The 22309-nt window shown below is 50.0% G+C and overlaps 1 protein-coding gene across 2 annotated transcripts; it reads right to left on the bottom strand.

The window, feature by feature from the left end:
- Positions 1-3247: 3247 nt before the first annotated feature.
- On the bottom strand, positions 3248-22021 carry NOM1 (nucleolar protein with MIF4G domain 1). 2 transcript variants are annotated; one of them, XM_023640111.2, is made up of 11 exons: positions 20988-22021; positions 19346-19473; positions 17775-17970; positions 12930-13253; positions 11476-11586; positions 10572-10739; positions 9672-9793; positions 8619-8751; positions 7944-8075; positions 6294-6403; positions 3248-5963 (listed from the first exon to the last, which is right to left on the bottom strand). In XM_023640111.2, exons 1-11 carry the CDS (start codon positions 22008-22010, stop codon positions 5789-5791), a joined length of 2622 nt encoding a protein of 873 aa, XP_023495879.2. In that variant the 5' UTR covers positions 22011-22021; the 3' UTR covers positions 3248-5788. The 2 variants fall into 2 exon arrangements, with proteins under 2 accessions (XP_023495879.2, XP_023495880.2); XM_023640112.2 differs by having other exon boundaries at positions 19346-19470.
- Between the last annotated feature and the right edge of the window lie 288 nt (positions 22022-22309).

Raw genomic sequence — 22309 nt, 5'->3', positions numbered from 1 at the left:
GTGCGTCAGGAAGGTGACAGGAGTCCACTGACCGGCGTCCTGGTTGCCGGCATTCCAACCCTCGGCCATCCAGCGCCCTCCTTTGTCCAGCAATGTTTTTGAACAACTTTGATTTTTTTAACTCCTTTGCCAATAATCCCTTGATCATTTCCCATCAGTGGCTAGGTAAACCCTGACCCCTCAGCATGGAAAAAGCAGCCCTTCCGGGTCAGGTTTCTCGAGCACCACCTGCTGTTGCCGTCCTGTGTCCCCAGCCCAGCCACAGCCGGGCTCTGTGCCCAGGATCTGCGCTGGTGGCCGCCTCTCCTCTGCTGTGCCCTTCCTTCTTCCCAAAGCCCGCTTCTCGGCTCCTCTTGGACGGCTCTCCATCCCGTCCTGCTGGGAATAGCCGGCTGTCCTGGCACAATTTTGGTGCGTTTTCGCCACAGGACATGTTCTGTCAAACCTAAGTGACGTCTTTGAACTCTTTGACGTGTCCCAGGGCTCAGTGCGAGGGTGGTGCCCGGCAATTGTTGGATGGATCAGCCAATTCCCACTCCTGCCTGGTCCTCCTTACAAGAGGCTTCGCACTGATGTAACTCAGGGACACCACGGCCTCTGGAGCAAACACATCCACACACAGCGTCGACAGCTGAGGGTGAATTACCCACAGGCGTGAGATTCACGAGAAGAACACCCGTTGTGGAATCCTGCCACAACAAATAACACTTGAAGCCCCCTGAGGGCAACCCTGCTACTGTCACGTCTTTCCTTAGGATGCTGTTTGTCCTCACAGGACCGACAATAAAGAGATGCGCGGTCCAGTTGTCGGTGATGGGGGCAATCAGAGGAGGAATGAGGCAAAGAAAAGGCTGTTGGGGGCCTCACCGGGACCAGTAATACCAAGCAGGACATTCTCCAATGCTGCAGACGCCAGGCTCGTCACCACCAGCCCCCTGCTGCGGGGGAGCCTGAGACGCAGGTCCCTACTATTGTCCCTGGTCTGGCAGCAGAGGCAGGAGCACCAGGCGGGGGTGGGCTGCAGGCCATCACGCCCCAGAAGGGGGTGTCCTCTGCTGGAGTCCACTCTAGGGTGCTACCACCGTGCTGACTTGGCTACTCTCGGCCTCTACTCACCCAGGTGCTGCTGATGGACGAATTCGTGCCGTCTTCTCTCTGCCCTCCAGCCCACGGTGCCTGCTCACTGCCTTCCTTCGGCCCATGCTTGCTCCATCACTACCACTCATCCTCCCCTGCATCCTGAACCCAGAGAGAGCATCGGACCCAATGAGAACCCAGAACCCTGGATGCCACTGGAGAGCAGAGCTCCCAGGCCATACCTGTCTGCCAGCCTGTTCCCCTTCCTGGTCCCCTCAGTCCATCCAGGGCCTGGGGGGCATGAAAGGATGAAGCCTCGGAGGCAGGCAGTGTCCCTGGCAGGCACCTGCACAGTGGGCTGGGAGAGGTGAGAATAGGACAAAGCATTCAGATCCTGGGCCTCAAGTAAGACAGGCTGATTTTAACGTGATCACGTATAATAAAAACCAAGAGAACACTGGGAAAACCCAGTATATTTATAAGCACTTTTATTCTGCAGGACAGTTTTTGAAGTATTTTCCCATCATTTGATCTCAGCAAAACCCCTCTGGAGGGGACGCAGTGGCAGACATGGGTGCAGTGCCGTGAAATGCCAGCTGAGACGGTCACTGTGGTTGCTTGCCATTGATCGGCACCTGAGACGTGCTGCCCACAGCTGTTGCTTCTCGTGTGACTGAAGCCGCAGGCAGGCACGCAGCCCCCTCCGCGGGCAATCAGTCACACTTCCCAAAGCCACACAGCACAGACCTGTGTCTGCTGCAGAGTGAACAGAAATACTGCTCAGCCCCAATCAAGCCTTTAGATGATGCGGCTGCAGGTGACATGACAGGTGCGTGAGGACTGACCCAGAACTGCCCAGCCCAGCTGCTCCTGAACGTGACACACAGGAACCCAGAGAGCAAGTGACTTCTGTCTTAAACGGTTAAGCTGTGGGGTGACTTGATAGGCAGCAGTAGACTGATACAGTTCCTACACACTGCTTGTTAATTGCAAAAGGAACAATATTCGCTGCCCAGTGGAGGACCCTAGCAGACCCTGCCTTCACCAGTGATCAAAGTCACCGTCACGGGACAGGGCAAAGCCGTTGTCTCTCCTGATGGGACCCACGGAGAACGTAAACAAAAGTGTAACCCAGATTATCAGGAAACAGCACAAAAACCCAAATTATGGGACCCTGTCCCCAGAGTTCCATGAGCATTAGTTTCCTGATTTTGCTAACTAGACGGTGGTTAGAGAAGGGGGTGTTCTTGTTCTTAGGAAATGAACACAAAGTCACTTACGGCAAAGGGATCTGATGATGCAGCCTCCTCTCAAGAGGTTCAGAAAAAATCCTTGGACCTCGTTACCTACCTACCTACCTACCAACCAACCCACCACCGGAAACAAATCCACGCAACCCCGAGCTCAGGGCGTCCGCCATAGGCATGAAGGGTGCTGGCGTCTTGCAGCACACCCCGTCTCAGTCCTTACAGAAGTCCCGCGCTGGATGCTGGCCAGCAGCCGAGTGCCTGGAGAGCTCGGTCTCTGGCGCCCACTGCTCCCAGGCCCGGAGCGCCAGCTTTGATCCTGAGGCTCTGGTCACAGTGCGCCGTGACCTCAGTTCACGCGGGACCTTCCCTCCCTCCTCCCTGGCTCCCGCTGACCCAGGCGCAGCGCACAGGGAGCCAAGGCTGCCCCAGAACAAGCCGAAGGCAGCGACGCACACAGGACCCGTTCTACAGGAAGGCCTAATTAACTGTCCCACGAGGTGAGGGAGATTTGAGTTAGTCAGCTTAATTATTTTTGTGAAAAAACATGAGAATATTTTAGACCTTTGAAGAACGAGTTCTGCATTACGAATGCTTTATAAAAATTGTTTTGAAATACTTTTAATCTTACAGAAAAGGTGCAAGAATATCCTCCATCCTTATAAACTTCACTCAGATTCGCCAATGGTTAACATTTTGCCTCATGTGCTCCATGTCTGTCTGCAGGCAAAGGGGGAGGGGAGGGGAGGAGGTGGGGGAGAGACAGACACGGAGAGACAGAGACAGAGACACACACACAGATACTTCAGATGTGGCCTAAACCACATGCTAGGTGGAGTTCTTAAAAATAGAAAGATAAGGTGTAGACCTTAGTAAACCAGCAAACCTCTTCTTTCAAAATAAACCTTCACTGGTACTCTAAAGAAAATATAAAAAATAGATTTTATTCACACACTTTAATACATTAAATGTATTAAATGTATTTAATTCCTGAAAAGTTCCCTCTCAGAAATGTTATACATTAGCAGTTCTCAGCCTGCATCACAGAAGTCCAAAAGTCCACATATACACCAAGCATTGTCTAAGCACCTTGCAGTATTTTTCAAACGCAGACCATTATTGTAATGAATTTCAAAAACCTGTGTACAGTCACGAGTCACTTAATGACAGGGATACGATGAGAAAAGCGTTGTTGGGCGACGTTGTTGTTGTGCGAACATCAGACTGTGCTCACGCGAACCTGCAGCGCAGCTGACTACACACCTGGGCTGTGGCGCTGATCTTCTGGGACCGCCGTCGTCTCTGTGCTCCGTCACCCACTGAAACGTCATCATGTGGTGCGTGGCCATACTTAAAGCAATTCTGAATTCACAGTAGCTTTTGGCCAAGATCTACTTATACAACTGAAAGTGTAACTATCATGTGATAACCCATGACGTTTTGTTGTTAAAAAGGGGTTTTACACTTAAAAAGGACAGATTTATGGATAACCTGCCATATAACAACTGCAAAACTTAGGCAATGAATTACGACACAAACAGACTGCATGGCAAAGAGAAAGACATTTTAATTTATTTAAAGATTGGCACCTGAGCTAAAACCTGTTGCCAATCTTTTTTTTTTCTTCTTCTCCTCCCCAAAGCCCCCTGGTACACAGTTGTATATTCTAGTTGTGAGTGCCTCTGGTTGTGCTGTGTGGGACGCCACCTCAACATGGCCTGACGGGCAGTGCCATGTCTGCACCCAGGATCTGAACCAGCGAAACCCTGGGTCACGGAAGCGGAGCATGGGAACTTAACCACTTGGCCACGGGGCCGGCCCCAAGACATTTTTATTTTAATAATAAAGGACAAGATAAAAATGGGATTCAGTTTACAGAAGTTTATCTTCTACAGGAGTCAGCTCGAGCTCCGCTACACCTCAACAAGGTTTAGTGACCACAAGACGCATGAAGTTAGATGGCAGCAGCGCAGTGACATTTTCCCATAACTGATTCTGACTCAGTCTGCTACCTCAGCGCTACTCAGGGGTGGGCCACGCACCGGCCGCCAGTCTGCGAAGGCTCGGAGACAGGGGCTTACCAGAACGTAAGGCCAGAGTCACTGAACTGGCACTTCCTTCTTCAGAGCAGGACTCTGGATGACGGAAGCCGCGTGCTGTTGCACTCCAGCTCGGCTCCTTGGCCTCGTGGGCAGGCACCGGGAGCAGAGCCGGCCTCCTGCACCCCAGCACCACCCAGCAGACAGTTTTAATAAAGCCCCTTAATGAACTGCGGGAGCTCACGCCGCGCACCCCCAGCGCCTGCAGGTGCCTCCTTTGTCCTCTAGGGTCGGACACGGCCGACAGACGCAGGGCTGTGGCTACAGCGCGGCCGTCGGTGCCTCCTGAACGGAGGGTGAAGACTCATCTGAAAGCGCATGACCAATGGGGGGTCTGGACAGGAGCGACCTCACTCTGCTCACGCAGCGTTCCCAGGGGGCCACTCCGGGTATGCTGTCGGGTACGTGTGCGCACACGGTATGTAGAACACTATCCTATACTCATGTCTTGGTGACTTTTTTCAACACCCGAAGGTGACGTTTAAGCCAAGTCTGCAGCATTTGAGAGAGAGGAGCAAATTCTAAGGCCTGGAGAAACCACAGACGTCTGAATCTGCAGCAGACAGAAGGTGTGCCAGGGCATTTCACTTCCTGGAGAATCAGTTGCCGGACTTGGAGGAGGCGTGGTGTGTGTCTCACTGGACGTCTGCCCCTGCAGGAGCAGCTCCGCTTCCTCCGCACGCGCCTCCGAGAGCCCAGCTTGGCCGGCAGCGCCCCCGAAGCGCCGTCTCGGCTGGTCCAGGAGCGCGCAGCACAGCCCGGACTGACGACTACGGCGATGGACACAAACGAGGGAACATGCTTCACCAAGTCTGATTTTTGGATAAATAATGAAGAAAAACTCCCATACATACTATCTTGCACCGATATTTGCAAGGCTTAAGTTGACCGTTGACTTTTCCAAAACACTTGTGCTCCAAATACTTTAAATAATCAATTAAATATGAGGCACCACATTTAACTGATGGTTTTTGAACTTTTAACCAATATATAAAAAATAAAAATACATCAGTTTCTTTATAAGAACTGCACCCTCTGGTGGCCCATTTTGTCTATTAAAAATATAAGACAAACATGCACGTGCGCACCCTTGCACCCCACACACCAGTCTCATTACTCAGAGATCACTGTCCTGTCTGCCCCTCCTGCCTTCTCGTCCACCCTGCCTCATATATATAGTTATTTAAAAATGGTTTAAAATACAAATACAATATAACCCTGGATCCCAAAATTCTCAAAATATTTCAAATACAACGACCCCGATACAGCTCCACTAAGCTTTTACAGTCAGCACAACAACAGGCCTCCTGGGTTTAAAAGGAATCTCACAGACAAATGACCCGCCCGTGCTCCCATTCCTCTGGACTACATTCTCAAGGAAGCCTTTCCTTGCAGAGACTTTGCCGCGAGATCAGCTCTCTCTCTCAGCGTGCTGGCCTCCTCCGCGCTGCTGTGGGCCTGCGTGCTCTTTAACAAGAAGTGGCTGATGAAAAGCTTCAGGCCTTCTCGCAACATGCCGAGCTTTGGGTTGTCAGATACTCTGGAAAGGAATCAGGAACGTTATGAGGGATGAAACAGGCTCTCCCAGATCTCAGCCTAGGAATCTCAAACAGGGAGACGTAACCTAGGTTCTCCTACAAACAGAACTCTCAGTTGAGAATGTAACATACCCTCTGTGTTAGAAATCATTATCAGTTTGCTATTAGGCAAGTTCCATGTTTCTCAAGTCTAACGTGTAAGATATTAGCTTAAAATTAACTGGAAATGACTTTTTAGGACAACCGCTTTGCTTTTATAAATCAACATAAGTGACAATAATTTCTCCTCACCTCTTTCCCCTATGTTTTATCAGAACAAGCTGGGAACATACCTTGCAAAAATTAAACCAAGGTCTTCAACCTCTGTTTCCATTAACAGTATGTATAACACTTTCCGTAAAAAGTGGACTCGGGGTTTGTCCAATTCACTGAATTCAACCACCTAACAGAGTGAGGATGGAAAGAAAAATAAAGTTACACCGACTTACCAACTTCTTCAGTGATTTCCAAATACAGTTAATCAGAGAAAAAATTACTCCCCCTCCAAGTAAGGCTATTTCTAGTTTTATAACATGAACAGCTGTTGGCAAGGACGTGGGGCCATGGGACCTCTTAGGCGCTGCTGGCAGTGGGTGCCAGCACTGCTGAGAGCCACTCGACAATGGAAGTAAGCTTACGGGGTGCATACCTTATGAATCTGGAATTTAACAGCCAGAATTGAAACTTGTACTATCTCCATGCCTTAAAGAAACTACACCCTAGTTAAAACCACACATACAGACACGCACACACACATATACAGAATTTAGATCTGGGAGGGACTAATTCACCCACACATACAGAGACATTTGTATTCCTGAGACAACATATATAAACGATAGTATACCTCCTTGGTAGAATACTACACAGCAGTGATAAAACCAGAGAATAGAATTACAGATACCAACATGGATAAATCTCCAACCTAGGCTGAATGAAAAAAGAACTGTGGAAGGGTGTCACGAGCACGGTGACAGCACGACCTCACCCGGCAGAGGGTAAACGCGTGCAGAGGAGATTACAAGCCGTTGCTGACAGAGGTGCAGTAAGAGCACAAAAGCCTGCCTGGGAACAAGAGGGCCCAGGGGCAGTGCCAAGGACATCACCTCTAGGCCCCTGCAGCTCTACTGCGTCTGAGGAAAACATGGGTCCCACTCCACTCCGAGCTCAAAACTGGAGTGAACTGAAGGCAAGATCTACTCCAGCAGGGAGAAGGCGTGTACTCTCCATGTTTTAAATTGTTCCCATTTCTGGGATGTGGTATAACACTCCAGCACCCTCATATTCAGTACAGTGGCCAAAACCCAACACCACACCACAGAGAGACACCAGGTCAACCTGTGGAAGTGCCCTGGGGAGCGCACACAAACGGAAACCGGAAGCAGAGGCTGCAGTCCGTCCTGAGATCAGGCAGAAGGCTCAGAGTACAGGCTCTGACCCCCAGGTTTTCCCATCGTCCACATTTTCAGGACACCCAGCCCCCAGTGGTCCCACTACCCAGGGCTTGCTGGCCACCTTGAACCCCACCTCCTGTGTCCACTCCAGACCAACACCAGGGCATCTGTGTCCCACCACTGCTTTAAAACCGCCTGCAATGGAGGGAGAGAGCGCCGAGCGCCAGCACCACAGCCCTGAGACCAGCTCCCACATCTCCCCATCTCACTCCCAACAGGTCAGCAGCCAGTGTGGGATTTATAATCAGGACCTGCACAGGAAGCCCAGACCCCGGAACGGGTTCACCTAGGCGAGCAGAACCACCGTCACTGTGCCTCACTGTACCAGCTAAATTTATCCTGACCTGGCTGTTTTCTATGATGGCTACGATAACGAAAACTCTTTTCAGGTAAGTCAGAATCTAAGGAAATGGTTTTTTTAAGGTACCAAATACAAGCAATTACACTATCGTTATTATTTCTTTTAATAATTTCATGCATTACACAAACCTTTAAAATGGAAAGTGGAAGTGATTTCGTCTTCAACAAGTGGGCCACCAGATGAACCAAATTAGAAAAATTAGTGGTTGGCAAATTTTCCAGGTCCCGAAATTTGTCCCATATGCTGAATTGGAAAGTCATCTAATATAACAATTAAAAAGAAGAAAAAAAGTTAAAATGTAAAGAATAAATCACTAAGAATGTAATCTAAAGTTATTCTACATATTCACTTATTTGTAATATCCTAAAAAAATCAAGACTTTTAGGGGCAACTACCCTCTCCTTTCCTATATACAGTAGTTTGAAGTGGCTTCACAATAATTTCTTTCTGTTGGAGTCTCTTCCTTCAAATCAGCAGAAATACTAGAGAAGAACATTAGAGAAGGATGATGCAGTACAAACCCAGAGAGGAGAGGTACTGGTTAACCGGCCGTGAAACTCCCTCATCTGTGATGGAAAAGGTGACATGGAGAACATCTTGGACCCCGGGCACTCCACTTCAGCTGTGCCCACCTGCTCCCTGTGAAGGTGGGCCTGGTAGCAGGCGTGGACCATAACCGACCCACTGCACACAGCTCTCCAACCCCGATCAACTCCTGACTCTGGGCACTCATTTTAGGCGGGCTGAGCCCGGCAGACAGCTCAGAGAAAACATGGGTGACGGTGGCCCTCCAGGTAAGTTACCTGAAACCTCCTTTCATGCTCACAGAACTTGCTGGCCAGGAAGGCATAGAAAGGATTATATGTCTTCTCCTGAAGGCAGCAATCCATGAGAACATGAACTATTTCTCTCTCCTGCTGATCCTTAAGGCCAAGCCTGTAAAACAGAAACCGCAAAGCCTCAGAAATCCTCAGTTTGCCCAGTTTTAACAGCTTCAAGGCAGAGTTCTTTCAGAGGAACACAGCCTGCCTGGCAGTGTGGTTAGCAGTGAGCTGGGCAGAGGAGGTGTGGTAACAAGAGCAGGTGTGGCTCCTGCTCGAGGCCCAGCCCTGTCCCTAACCTCTCCGGCCTCAGTGCTTCTGACAAAGTAGCAAGACCTGGGAGAGACCCCGGCCTGAGTCCTGTGCCAGCTACAAAGGGCTGAAACTGGCTCCTGACTGAGAGGACACAGGACCAACACTCAACCGCGAGCCTCCAAGTGAGGGTCCTGCCGCCACACTGTTGGATTTTTTTCTTTTTGAACACTTATGGTCTAATTTTTACACGGTGACACCCATCCTCTCAGGGTACAGTGCTGAGTGTGGACAAGTGTCTGCAGTCCCATAATGCTTCCCCAGTACTTCACTCTGAACGTGAAGAAAGAAAGGAAAATTAACTAATCTCAGATTTGTTTCGAAGTACTTTGTAAAAGTCACAGATACTTTTAAAATCTTATCACAACTACTTACAGAAACTATACCAGGAAGTTTTTAATTTAGAAGTAATTAGAAAGACAACTTTAATATGAAGATTTTAAGCAATTCATGACAAGCAACAGTCTCAGAATTACCAGCTGGTCATCTAACACCTTTAATCAAAACATATCCCAAAATGTTCTAATCTGGAACCACCGGTGGCCAATTAGTAGGAGCAAGAGTGCTGCCCAGGGGACACCTGATCCCGGGCGGGAGGCACAGGCAGAGCCCAGCCCCTCCCAAGCTGCTCTGACCAACCCTCCAAGTGCACACCGCACCTCCCCTCACTTCTGCCACGACATCTAACTATGTGGAAGTGAAAACGCTCACACAAATGCTTACTTTAGAAGCTTTTCGAATGCGTCCAAAAAATCTTCACTCGTCATTATCGTACAAAATATGTTTCTCCTGACGTCGGTGTTCATTCTCTGCTTTCGGGCGAGTTCTAGTATCTTTGAGCTAACCTGAAAAGAGGGATGATTGAGGCACAGATCATACAAATGTCTCAATGAAATCTGCTGCTTTGGTTTACTGTAGTTACTGAAGTTAAATTTCTAAAAAATAACATGAATATTTTGTGCTTTGACTGATGCACAATTACAAATTGTATGTAAATACTTAATTTTTGTTCTTGGGCAGCCCCTTAGAAAGAGAAAAAATTTCAAGGGACAGTGCAAGCGATAGAGACTTCTCAGCAGTGGTGTGATCGGTCAGTCTAAGCAACAACAAAATAAGAGAGATAAGTGTCCACAGCCAGAGGAGCAAGGACGACAAAGTGTGATGGCGATCCTGGGACAGAAAAAGGATATTAGGGAAAAATGAAGGAAATCTGAGTAACGTACGGACTTTAGTTAATAATAAAATACAAAGAAGTGCAAACAATTCTGGCAATCTGAAGTCTGAAGTTAATGGACCACAAGCCACGTCTCCTGGGAAACTGCTTCTGTGTCTCAAGAAACGGTATCTGCAACAGGAGCGTTTTGAGTTTCGTACATTCCTCTCATTCTATTCAACTTCTAAGTCTTTTATGTAACATGTTTTGGGACTTCAAAAAAAAAGAACTCGAATTAAATTATATCACAAAATAATGGCAACTTCTACACGGTCTTCAAATAAAGCCCTGTCCGTACATCTCGGTGACCACCCCACGAATAATGAGGAGGTCACTCCAGGGAGAGGCGCAGGGAGACGCCGCGGGGGACCTAGACAACACGCCAGGCGGTGGTGAGCACGGTCTCGTACCGTCCCTGCGAGCTGCTTCTGCGGGATCTTCTGATGACCGCTGTCAATCATTGGGGCCCCGCTCCACGCGGACCCCACAATCCACCAGCGCCCGGTCTGGTCGGCGTTCAGGACGTTGTCCCAGGAGACGCGGAGCTGAGTCTCCGTGCCTGAGCCGGCACTGCGAACCTGAGAGAGAGAAAAGGCGCTGGTGAGGCGCTCTAGTTGGCTCAGTCTGTAATGCCGTCACCCCTGGGCTTCTCCTTTTCTGGATAATAGCATTTTTGGTGCATGAACACTGTGTGAGTCACTGACAACTGGGAGAGCTCACCTGTTGGGAATAACGCTAAAGGGAGAGGTAAACTCCCAGGATTTATGGTTGAGGCTTGTGGTCTACCACCCTACGTACCACTGTCTTGGAAAATGTCACACCAGGGGAAGGCTCAGACTCAGAGGCCACAAGGACAGCTCCGTCAGGCTGGCAGGGATACCAGGAGGGGCCCAGGATTTGGCAGAGTCAGCGATTCTGGATCTGACCAAAGACCTGGGCTGAAGGACTCGCCCTGATGGGGGAGGTCAGTGGGTCTCAGCTGTGGCTCCATGTTAGGAACACCCAGGAAGCTAACTTCACTGGTCTGGGTGGGACCCTGGCCTGGGGCCTCTTTCACAGTGTCCAGAAGATTCTATTGGGCAGCTGTCTATAGCAGCACAGGCTGAGCGTGGGGATGTTTAACTCACAGGGACTCCCCTGCACACAGACCACTCAGAGGGTCTCAGTGCAGAAACATGAGACTCCCTTTTGATTTCCTGGAACCTTATTAACCAGACGTGGCACCCAACTTGGCTCCAATCACCTTCTCGATTTTCACGATAGGTTCTCATAGACGTGGAGGCTCAAAACAAGTTAGAAGTAGAAGTGATTTACCAAAGCTCTCTGTAATTTCCTCAGCTTCTCCACAGGCTCAGGGTCGTAGCCTGGAATCTTACGCATGTCATTGTTCTTCAGCGCCAGCATTGTCTCTAGCATGAACCGAACCTTAAAAAAGACAAAACAAGAAAAACCATCATTTCAAATTATCTCAACAACTGACCCTTCACCTTGGGAAGAAATAAAGCAACTCTGTGCACATGGTCCTCACTGCTGATGATAAATCAGAGACGGTCTTCAGGGAAATGGACTCCACTAACTTGAACATCTTGCTCAGGGCTACACGATACTTTAATATAAAACTGTCACCCGGCCTCACCTGGGACCTTGAACACTACCCCAAGATCTTAGCTCGCACTCCCACTCCCCACCGCCTCTGACCTCTCCCTCCATGGCTGTCCTTCCATCGTCATCAGCCACTGCCCGTCCTGTCCGATCACCTGTGCTCTCCTGCCTCCTGGGGACCTGCTCTGAGTTACCCCCTCCTCTCCACTGTATTTTCAACTTCTTTCCCACTCCTGGCCTTTTTACTACTTTTCAACTTTTAAATTGGAAATAACGTCATACTGAGAGAAACGTTGCAAGAACAGTACAAAGAATCCCATATACCCTTCTCTGAGATTTCGCCAAATGTTAACTTTTTTTTTGGGTGGGGAAGACTGGCCCTGAGCTAACACCTGTGCTAGCCTTCCTCTATTTTGTACGTGGGATACCGCCACAGCATGGCTTGATGAGTGGTGTGTAGATCCGCACCTGAGATCTGAACCCGTGAACCCCGGGCCGCTAAAGGGGAGTGTGTGAACTTAATCACTACGCCAGGAGGCTGGCCCCAAATGCTAACTTCTCATTGAGATATAATTCATATACCATAAAACTCACCGATTTAAACGTACAATTAACACATACAGGGTTCTGCAACCATCACCACAATCCATTTTAGAACATTTTCATCAGCCCCAAAGAAATTCCAAACCCATTCCCCAACTCCACCAGCCTTCATCAACCACAAGTCTACTTTCCGTTTCCGCCAACTTTTGTGTCTTAAACTTGACCTCTGAACATTCACCGTGGTACCTCTCAACTTGCAGAGCAGCAGATGAGGTAGGAGCCACGCCCAGGCCTGTCACTGTCAAGCAGCAGAGCCAGCGGTCAGCCACGCGGACTGGCACCTGAGCCCTGTACCTGAGCCCTGTACACATGGCCTTCCTCAGTGAACATTGTTTGAATGGATAAATGTTAAATAAATCAATTCTTAAATTCACAGAATACCTGAGTTCTTAGTAAATAAACAAGGTTCGTTCACATATTAAAGACAAAGCCACAAAATCAGATGAGGCAGAAGATGACAGGGATCACCAGGAAATTAAACACGGTATTTACCCCAATACTTATTTCTACGTTCTGGCCAGTCTGTGAGCGTTTAGGAAGCAGGTCAAGTGGTGCACTCGTACCCTGGTCTGGTCCTGGAACGTGCTGCCCGCCCCACTGGCCTTGGCCTGTGTCTCAGCAATCAGTTCCTTGAGTGACAAAGCATCATCTTTTCTCAACGAAAAGCCGACGTTTTTCAGCATTAACAGAATCAGTTCAATATCTTTTCCTGTGAAAGTTCCAATAAGCTTTTTCAAAATGTCAAAGATGAGGAGAGAATGTACCACATGGAAGTTATATAAATGGGCAATGATGGAAAACAGGTTGTCACACTCTTTGCCTTCACTCCTGTTTTTATAGACGTCATCAAACTTCCTCACCACAGCTTCCAGAAAGTGAGCGCCGACCTGGACAAAGGAGGCAGGAAAAATATCATTGGAAACACGTAAACATCAAACATTAGCAAGAGGTTCTCAGAGACTCTCTTCCTCTTTCAACAAACTTGAGCGTATGTGGAAAGAATTAGTCTTTTTTAAACTAACGCATGAAATGTGCACATGGTCGGACGCAGACTTTGAAAACATCAGTCTGCGTGTACAGCGCTCTGCATGTGAGGACACAAGCAGTGAGCCACCACACAGAGCAATGCACCACCGCTCGAGCCGCCACTGTAAGTCCACCTGCCCGTCTTCAAAATCCACAGTGTGGTATTCTTGGCCAGCTGACATTCTGGTTCCTTGGAAAAGTAACCTTGTTAACAATGTTAAGAATGTATCTACATCTCTAAAAACATACAAGTATCAAACAAGACTCAGGTCTCAAGCTCAAGCTGAGAGTGGAGAAGCTGGAAGCAGGGACATGGTGGTGGCATGGAGTGACGTCAACACTCCAGTGGAGAAATGATGACATGACTCAACGCAGCCAGGCTGGACCCAGGAAGGAAGACCGGGCACGAGAGGGATGCAGCGACAGAACCAGCAGCGTGACCAGTCACTGGATGTGGAAGATTAAATGTCTGGCTAACAGGCGATGACAGAGCTTCTAACTGGAAGACTAAACCTCTGAGGAAGAGCAGGTTGGTGGGGCTGGATAAACTCGGTTTAAGACATGAAGCTTGAACTGCAGGGCGGCCAGGGAGGGCCGGCTGTACATGTGTGAGTGGTGGTCAAAATCGTGGGTGAAGACGAGATCAAGCAGACAGGTCGGGGTGTAATGGGAAAACACACACAGATCACGGATAAACTGCCAGAAATAAATGCTACAAGAATCCAGGAAAGGCACCAGCTGGGCAGGAGGGAGCAGTGACTTCACGGAGGCCGGCTCTGACCAAGTGGACATGTTCTAAAGAACTAACGTTTCTAAAGACCTGAGACCCAACAAATACATTTAACTGGTAAAGTGCCAATTCAAGTCCTTTCACTAAAGATAAACCTGAGGACCCATTATGACTACTATATAATGTTCAAATATAACTTAAGAAATAAAAATTCTGCAGACAGCAAAAACAATTCAGGCATAAAATATACCCAGGTAGGTTTTCAATCACATGAACAGAATTATTTAACTATATCAAAGTTTTAGATTTCATTTAATGACTTCAAAGTAAAATATAACTTAGTATAACATTTAAAAAAGGACTACTATTTATTTTGTTCCAGATATTTAAGCATACACATTAATTTTGACTTGGGGATTTTAACAAATCTGTAAAGTCCTAACTTTTTCTTTTAATACTACTACTAATAGGCCACGTGTATTTATTGAACACCTACTACATGCCAAGCATTTTATAAAATCACATCTAATGTGCACACAGCCCTGCAAGGTAGCTGTTTGACCCAAAGCCTGTGCTGTTTCCACTAAACCACTCCACCACTCCAGATGCCAAATGACGTTGCTAAAACAAGACGAAGCTTGTTGAGGCTGGATAACAGGCACACGGAGACTCGTGCCATTTTGTCTGCTTTCGTGCGTGTTTGGGGTTAGTTAAAAACTAATAATGTTTCCAAGTACACATCTTTATTATTGCTGGCTTCCTTCCCCTACCAGATTATCTCGCTACCCTTCACCCCTTGAAACCAGGGATGAATTATCAAACGGCCTCCTTCCTGATTGCTTTGGTCTGGATGGGGTGCATTCTCATCACTATCCCATCCGCCTACGTTGCAACAGAAACTGTCCTCTTTATTGTCAAAGGCCAGGAAGAGATCTTCTGTGGTCAGATCTGGCCAGTGCACCAGCGGCTCTACTACAAGTCCTACTTCCTCTTCGGCACCGAGTTCATGGGCCCCGTGGTCACCATGACCCTGTGCTACGCCAGGATCTCTCGGAGCTGTGGTTCAAGGCCGTGTCTGGTCTCCAGACCGAGCAGATCCGGAAGCGGCAGCACTGCCGCCGGAAGACGGTTCTGGTGCTCATATGCATCCTCACGGCCTCCGTGCTGTGCTGGGCGCCCTCCTACGGTTTCACCATCGTGCGCGACTTCTGCCCCACTGTGTTTGTGAAGGACAAGCACCACCTCACCGCCTGCTATGTCACAGAGCGTATCGCTATGAGCAACAGCATGATCAACACCGTGTGCTTCATGACCAAAGACCTGACTTTTGATTTTTAAATGACTCAGAAGCAATTCGGTGATGACACCATGGTCTCCGTAACTCACTTTTCTCCTTCCATGAACTCCTGTGAGGATGTTTTTCTTTCTAGAACTGGAAGTTGTTTATGGAACCAGCGTTGAGAGCTCATCAGACGCGGGTAGAAATTCTAGTGGACGTCATCAGCTAAAGCGCCATGACGACTCCCTGGAATGAGCCATTTCAGCGCCTTTCATGCCGTCAGTGAAGGTTTCATGAGTAATCCCATGTTCTCAGGTCCAGGAATTCCTGATATGCTGTGGGCGGTCACGGCCCACAGCTCTTACTCTAACTCCATGAAATGCCATCTGCTGTGAGACCGTGTTGATTATGAAGCACCGTGGCACGATCCAGGGGGACAGGGTGCCCTAAGAGCCTTACGACAGCACTGGATCACGGCCATCACAGGGCACCAGGACCGGGTCTGTGATGCCATCACACTTCGATGGAGAGAAGGACTCAGCGTCATGTGAGAGCAAGCACAGCTCTTAGAGATAAAAGCTACTTCAGAAGAGCGATGCCCTAAATCGCTGGTGAGGAGGTAGCTGAGGAGAGTCCTGCCGCTCAGAAGACCCGGGGCCTACGCCTCTTTCTTCTGTCCCTGCCTACCAATGCCCAGGAGGCCCCAAAGGCTCCATCGTTCAAGAGTCCCACCATGTGACTATGGCTAGATGAGAGAAATGTGGTTCAGAAGGTTCTCTACAAAGAGCGATGAAGCCTGCAGTGGCAGGAAAGGCCAGTGAGGAGAACGTGGGAGGAAGAGCGGAATTTCAACCTGAAAACGCCCTTCTGTATCGTGCAGAAGTCAATCAGGACTAACCTTTTCTGAGCAGCTACATGGGCCAGGCTCCTGGAGACACACTACACGTAAAACTCACTAAACCAACTCTCCAGAGGAAGACACGGAGGCAGAGCTCCCCAGGCCACAGCGGCACACAGTACAGCCGCGCTCTGGACGTGGGTAGCATCCTCCCCACGTACCCTGCTGCTCTCACCACGGAGCCCTAACACATGAACGAGGATTCTTTTTTCGCAAATTTGAGGATTATAAAGTAATCCCTGGACAGGTCCACTCTCTCAGACTCCAAATGACTTTAAGATTGTGACTGAGAGCAAACACCAGGAAGACGAGCTGAGTGAAGGGTGCTGTGGCAGCTGGTGGCCAGCCCGGAGCTGAAGACAAGGGCCAGAGTGCTTGGCACAGAACTCGGCAACATCGCACGGCAATTCGTGGCTTTGCTGCAGTTGCACAGGCGGTTAAATAAACATCTGCCCTGCTCATCTTGCTAGGAGACCTGAGGACCTGATGTAAGACAGCAAGTGGGCAGACTCACACCAGTGACCAGCCTCTCAGCCAGGCCTTGCTGCCAAGGCCTGTTCTCGGGGCGAGGGCCATCACAAGGGAAAGAAACTAAAAGCTAACATTAAAAGATACCGTATGTACCACGTAAAGATCCAAAGGGGTCAACGAGTGCGTGTACCGAACACAAACATCACCTGGGAAAAGCAAGCCTCGTGCGCTTCATGGCCCACCCGTTCGCCCACTCCAGTTTAAACTCCTGGCATCAGACCGATTTCCCTCAAGCACCTGGAATCAGCCACGTGGAGGGAAGGTTATGATTTCACCCTATCAGGCGACAGAAGACAACCCCAGAGGTGTGTGTGACTGTGGAACCAGAGCTGTCACCACCGGGCCTGGCTGACACTAACCCCGAGGGTCACCAGGCAAGGATGAAGCACCCCGGAGGAGTGGGGACACCTACTCGACACCAGGCGTCGTGCAGGTGCTTTATGTATGTATCCAATTTAATCCTGACAAAGGCCCGACGGGAAGCAGCTGCAGCCCGACTAACAGAAGAGAACATGGGGAGCTCTGCGCCCCACTGGCAGCAGCCCAGGCGGCTCCAAGCCTAGGCCCTGTCTCTCCCTTAATACCTCACGTTCTGCTAGCCCTCTTACTTATGAAGGAACGACCTCCCACCCAATACGAATACTGTGGTAGTGAGACCATACAAACATCTGTACTCTGAACATCTGGAATAAGTCACTAACAGTAACGGAATACAAAGAATACACAGAAAATGAACTCAAGTCCAAGGTGTCAGTCCGGAGGAAGATAAACTAATAGAATAATAAAGACATGTTAGAATGGACCAAACACAAAAGCAAAAGTTGACCAAAATCAAGTGATTTCTGGAATGCCGTTTAGAGTGACAAGTATCGACCTTATCAGGCCTGTCACTAAAACAAGCATCCTGTAGACACGTCACCAGACTGGAGGGAAGGGAGCCCCACCTCGATCCCGACCGTGCAGTGGAGAATGCTGACCAGGAGGACGTGCTCCATCACCAGCCTGCTGGGCATGGTCGTAGCCGGGGCGCAGGCGCTCACCAGGACGGCTGTCAGAGTGTCACTCATGTCCTTCCTGCTGTGGGCCATGTACAGCTCCTCCAGCTGTCCGCTTATGGAGGCCATGTTCGCTTCACTCAACCTGCCAACGATCGTAAAGACAGCAGCAAGGATGTTTCAAACTAGGAATTATTTCTCAGGACAATTTAAAAAAACGAAAAAATTGTCAATACTACCAATACATCCTATTCTATGTACACACGACCCATGAACAATTCTTGTCCTGCCCCCATAACCTAGCATGTACCCTATGTAACACATAATCCTGTGAAACCTTGAAATGATCTAACTGTCGTCTTTCCAGCTGAAATGTGGCCACAGAGAGGCACATGCAGGATTCTCCTTCAGGCCACTGAGACTGTAATGAGGACGCTCCACTGGCATCCTGACAGGATGTCCCCAGGCAGAGGCAGGGAACCATCCCAGACACATCAGTATGTGCTGTTAGGAAAAAGGACAACTTTTCCAATTTTTTGTTGCCATAAGTACCTTTAGTTCCTAACCCTGATAAGAGGGTGCTTGGTTTCCTGAAAGGGGAGGGAAGGATATACATGCACATGGAAGATTATGCACTGTTCCTGTGCTAACACTGAACACCAAAGCAACACGTTTGGTAAAATTCCAGGATGGACCATGGAAAGAGTTTTTTTTTTTCTTTTTCTAATTTTTTTTTTTTTGAGGAAGATTAGCCCTGAGCTAACTACTGCCAATCCTCCTCTTTTTGCTGAGGAAGACTGGCCCTGAGCTAACATCTGTGCCCATCTTCCTCTACTTTATATGTGGGACGCCTTCCACAGCATGGCTTGCCAAGCGGTGCCATGTCCACCCCTGGGATCCGAACCGGCAAACCCCGGGCCGCCCAGAAGCAGAATGTGCAAACTTAACCGCTGCACCACCAGGCCGGCCCCTAGTTTTGTTTTAATTGAAGAGAAATAATAAAGAAAAACAATGGTGTAGTGCTCATAACTGGTATCACAAGAGAGCCGCGTGTGCTGGGACAGTTCTGTCTTGACTGTGCGGTAGGTCCCAGGAGCTTCCTGTGCGAGACGCTGCACAGAGCCGCACACACGCAAACAGGAGTGATGAGCAAGGGGGACGGAAGACCGTGTTCCTGACTGGGAGTGCCACCGCGGGGCCGTGCACTCGCCTCTGCAGGGAGGAGGACGGGTCCCGCCACCACTGCTCCTGGGACCGACCACGACTCCACCCCATTCCCGGGACTTCTCAGAATAACCACACGGGCACCTGCCTTGCTTTCAAACTCTAAGAATTCAAAGCACCAAACAGAAAAGGCGGCCATCCTGCTTTTCCAGGTCTGGCTGGAACAGAAAGGAGCCAGTCAACAGCTGCAGTCCCCGCCCCTGTCACTTATGGTTTAATTTCTGGGGTAGTTTTCATACTTTTAGAAAAGAGACAATCTCTTTGAATGACACAATGTAACAACACTGCGAGGCCACCTGTTAATGAGACCTTTGACGTGTTTCTTTAGCCTCTCCAGTTCTTCCTTTTTCTGGGCATCTGCTGTCTCCTCACCTCGCCGCACATGAGGTGGGATGTATTTTCCACCATTTTCACACAGACTCTGCTGGAAAGGACAGAAATGAACTATAAGAAGCTTATTTTGAACAAATTCCACTTTTCCCCTTGCTATAGTCACCTTTAGATATTAAATTCCCAAGAGCTGGTAGAAGCTGTAACTACTGACCATTGCTGTCCACTAAATATCAGGCATTTACTGAGGGCCTAGTATGTTCTGGGCAAGCACTCTAGCCCCAGTCCGCTGGACGTCTTCGTTTACGTTAACGCAATACACTTCACCACCGTGTTTTCCCTCTGGAGTTCTTCAGATCTGGCTGTGCCCAACCCAGCCCTACAGTCTACACTTTTACCCAGGCTTAATTTACGGCAGGCAGGCAGAACACAAACACCTAAATCAAATGTACCACCAGTTTTGGAGGAAAAGTGTTCTAAAATAACTTCAAACTTGTTCAAAACTAACATCTAAACTTACATGATAAAATCAAAACCAATCCACTGCTCAGCATTCCCTAGATTACCAACTGGGAGGGTTAGAAATCATTATCACTGACCCTGGGCACCTAAGTGACAAGCCTTTAGGAGACAAACATTTGTAAGGCGTGACCCTTGTTTCAGAGTTTAAATTTAGTTGGAGAAAGCACATTCATGTACTACACAGAAACTGTTACTCTTGAGACACCCTTAGTTCAGACTGTATGTCCACTACAGCTCAACAAGCTTTGAAAAAAAACTTAGGAACAGTTAAAAAATAAAGTCCTAAGAGAAGAACTGATAGCATTTAGGGATGGCTCACAAAGTGCCAGGTGCTAAGACACTAGGGACAGAAATGAAAGACAGTTCATATACTTAAGATGAGGAGGATCCCACAGATGTTTGATATTAACAGATAAACACCAACAGCGAGAAAATGAGAAAACGCTGTGCAAACAGAAGGAATAACATATTTAGAAGCAGAATGCTGAAATAGTGAGGTGCGGAGAAGAAAATGCGAGCAATTCCATATGGCTGCCGTCAAGGTGCATACTGAGGGGAAGCTGCTTTAACAGGGAAGGAGCTGGCCCATGAAGCCCCGGACTGCTACCTCATGGATTCTGAACTTGTCCTCCGATGTGAGACTTCATCTAAGGCGGTGTTGTAGATCAGCTTTGTGTTTTAGAAAGATCCACTCCAGGGCAGATGGACAGGAAAAGGATGAGGTGAGGGCAGAGGCGAGTCAGGGGTGCAACTGTCCTCAGGACACACCAGAGGCCACAAGAGAGCAAGTGGGGAGGGGAGCCAAACTCAGGTTTGGAGACTGAGGCAGAAAACGTGAAGGAAGGAGATGTTGCCTTAGGACAAGGGTGGGAACAGCCATTAAGTTATGCTTTCTCCCTTAAACCTTTGTTATAGAAATTTAAATACATAAAAGTAGACGGAATAACCCAGTTTACCCACATTCAGCTCAAACAAGTATCAATACATCAGTTGCGTCACTCCTGCCCTAGGCTCCGCCCCCACTTGTTATTTCGAGGGAAATCCCAGACACCTTAGATAGTTCACATGATAGCTGATGTCAGATACCTGATCTGTTGTGTCAACATCCTCTGAGGAATTTTCCCTCCTTTCTTCATCTTCTGCAAAACGGACTCTCTTTTCACCCCTTTTCTCCTTGGCTCTCCCTTCAGCTTCTTCGGCTTTTTTTCGCTTCTCCTCTTCTACCTCCTCCTCCTCCTCGCTCTCCTCGCTCGGTGCTCCCGCCTCTGCGTCCTGCTCTTCCTTTTCCTCTTCCGCATCCTCCTCCTCCCGGTCCTCCTCCCTTTCGTCCTCGGGGTCGCTCTCTACGTCACTTTCGGGCAGCGTCTCCCCGGCACCCTCCTCCTCCTCACTACTGCTTTCATACAAGCCCCCACTGTTCCCAGACTCCAGGGCTCCCAGGATATAGTCGAGCCCATCGCGGGCGAAGCTCAGCGGCACGGCGCTCCCGTCGCCCTTCCTCCGGCGCTTGTTCAGGCCGAGGCAGCGCTCCAGCTTCCGGATCTCGCGGTCCTCCTCCTCGTTGGCCGCCAGAAGTGCTCGTTTCCGGGCGGCGGCGGCAGCGGCGGACCCGGTGCCCCCGGGCGGGCCCCTGGCCTGGGCGCGGGCTGGGGCGGCCTCGGCCGGGGCGCGGGGAGCGCGCTGCCGCGCGGGCGGCCGTGGGGTGCGCCGCGGGGGCGCCGGGCCGCCCTCGCCCTCCTCCTCGCCTGCCCGGGGGCCGCTCGCTCCCCCGGCTGGGCCTTCTCCCGGGCCCGGGCCCTGCGCGGGGCCCGCAGCCCTCTGCAGCCGGCGCGCCTTCCTCAGCTGCCGCTTCTCCCTCCTCAGCTCCTTGCGGCTCTTCCTCCCGCCCGGGCGCACGCGCCCCTCCGCCCGGGGCGCCGCGCAGTCGCCGGGGGGCCCGCCCTCAGAGGTCGCCTGCACGAACTCCTCCACCGCCAGCCTCAGCCGCTTCAGGGCCCCATCCCCGCCGCCACCCGGCCCGCAGCGCGGCCCGCCCCCGTGCCTCCTGCGGGCCACGCGCTCCCGGCGGCCGCCACGGCCCGCCGCTCCCGTGCTCGTGGACGCCGCCATCTTCCAGGATGTGCGTACGCCCAGCTTCCGCCGGGGCGGGGCTTCCGGGCGGAGAGCGGCGCGCGGCGCGGGGCAGTGCGGTGGCGCTCCCTGCTGGCGGGAGGGCGACAACGCAGGGACCTGCATGGCGGCCAAGGGTGCCCACTCTGGGAACACGGTGACCTTGAACTTCATAACGAGTTCGCAGGTGCATTCTCGTTTAATGAATGGAAACCTGACAGATGGCGGTAAAGAGGCCCCGTAACGACGGGTATGGCCCGAATCTTTTCAGACGTGTGCGCACTTACACGTGTACGTGC

The sequence above is a fragment of the Equus caballus genome, chromosome 4 (genome assembly GCF_041296265.1).
Source record: "Equus caballus isolate H_3958 breed thoroughbred chromosome 4, TB-T2T, whole genome shotgun sequence".
In the NCBI taxonomy this organism is placed as follows: Eukaryota; Metazoa; Chordata; class Mammalia; order Perissodactyla; family Equidae; genus Equus; species Equus caballus.
This window is presented reverse-complemented; position numbering and strand designations above follow the sequence as displayed.

Excerpts from the sequence above, each read along its gene's own strand:
- NOM1 (XM_023640111.2), bottom strand. The coding sequence starts at position 22,010 with ATGGCGGCGTCCACGAGCACGGGAGCGGCGGGCCGTGGCGGCCGCCGG. Across the intron at positions 11,587-12,929 it reads CGTTCCAGGACCAGACCAGG|GTTCGGTTCATGCTAGAGAC; the intron begins GTACGAGTGCAC and ends GTCTTTTTTAAG. Across the intron at positions 9,794-10,571 it reads AGAAGCAGCTCGCAGGGACG|GTTAGCTCAAAGATACTAGA; the intron begins GTACGAGACCGT and ends CCCTCTTTTCAG.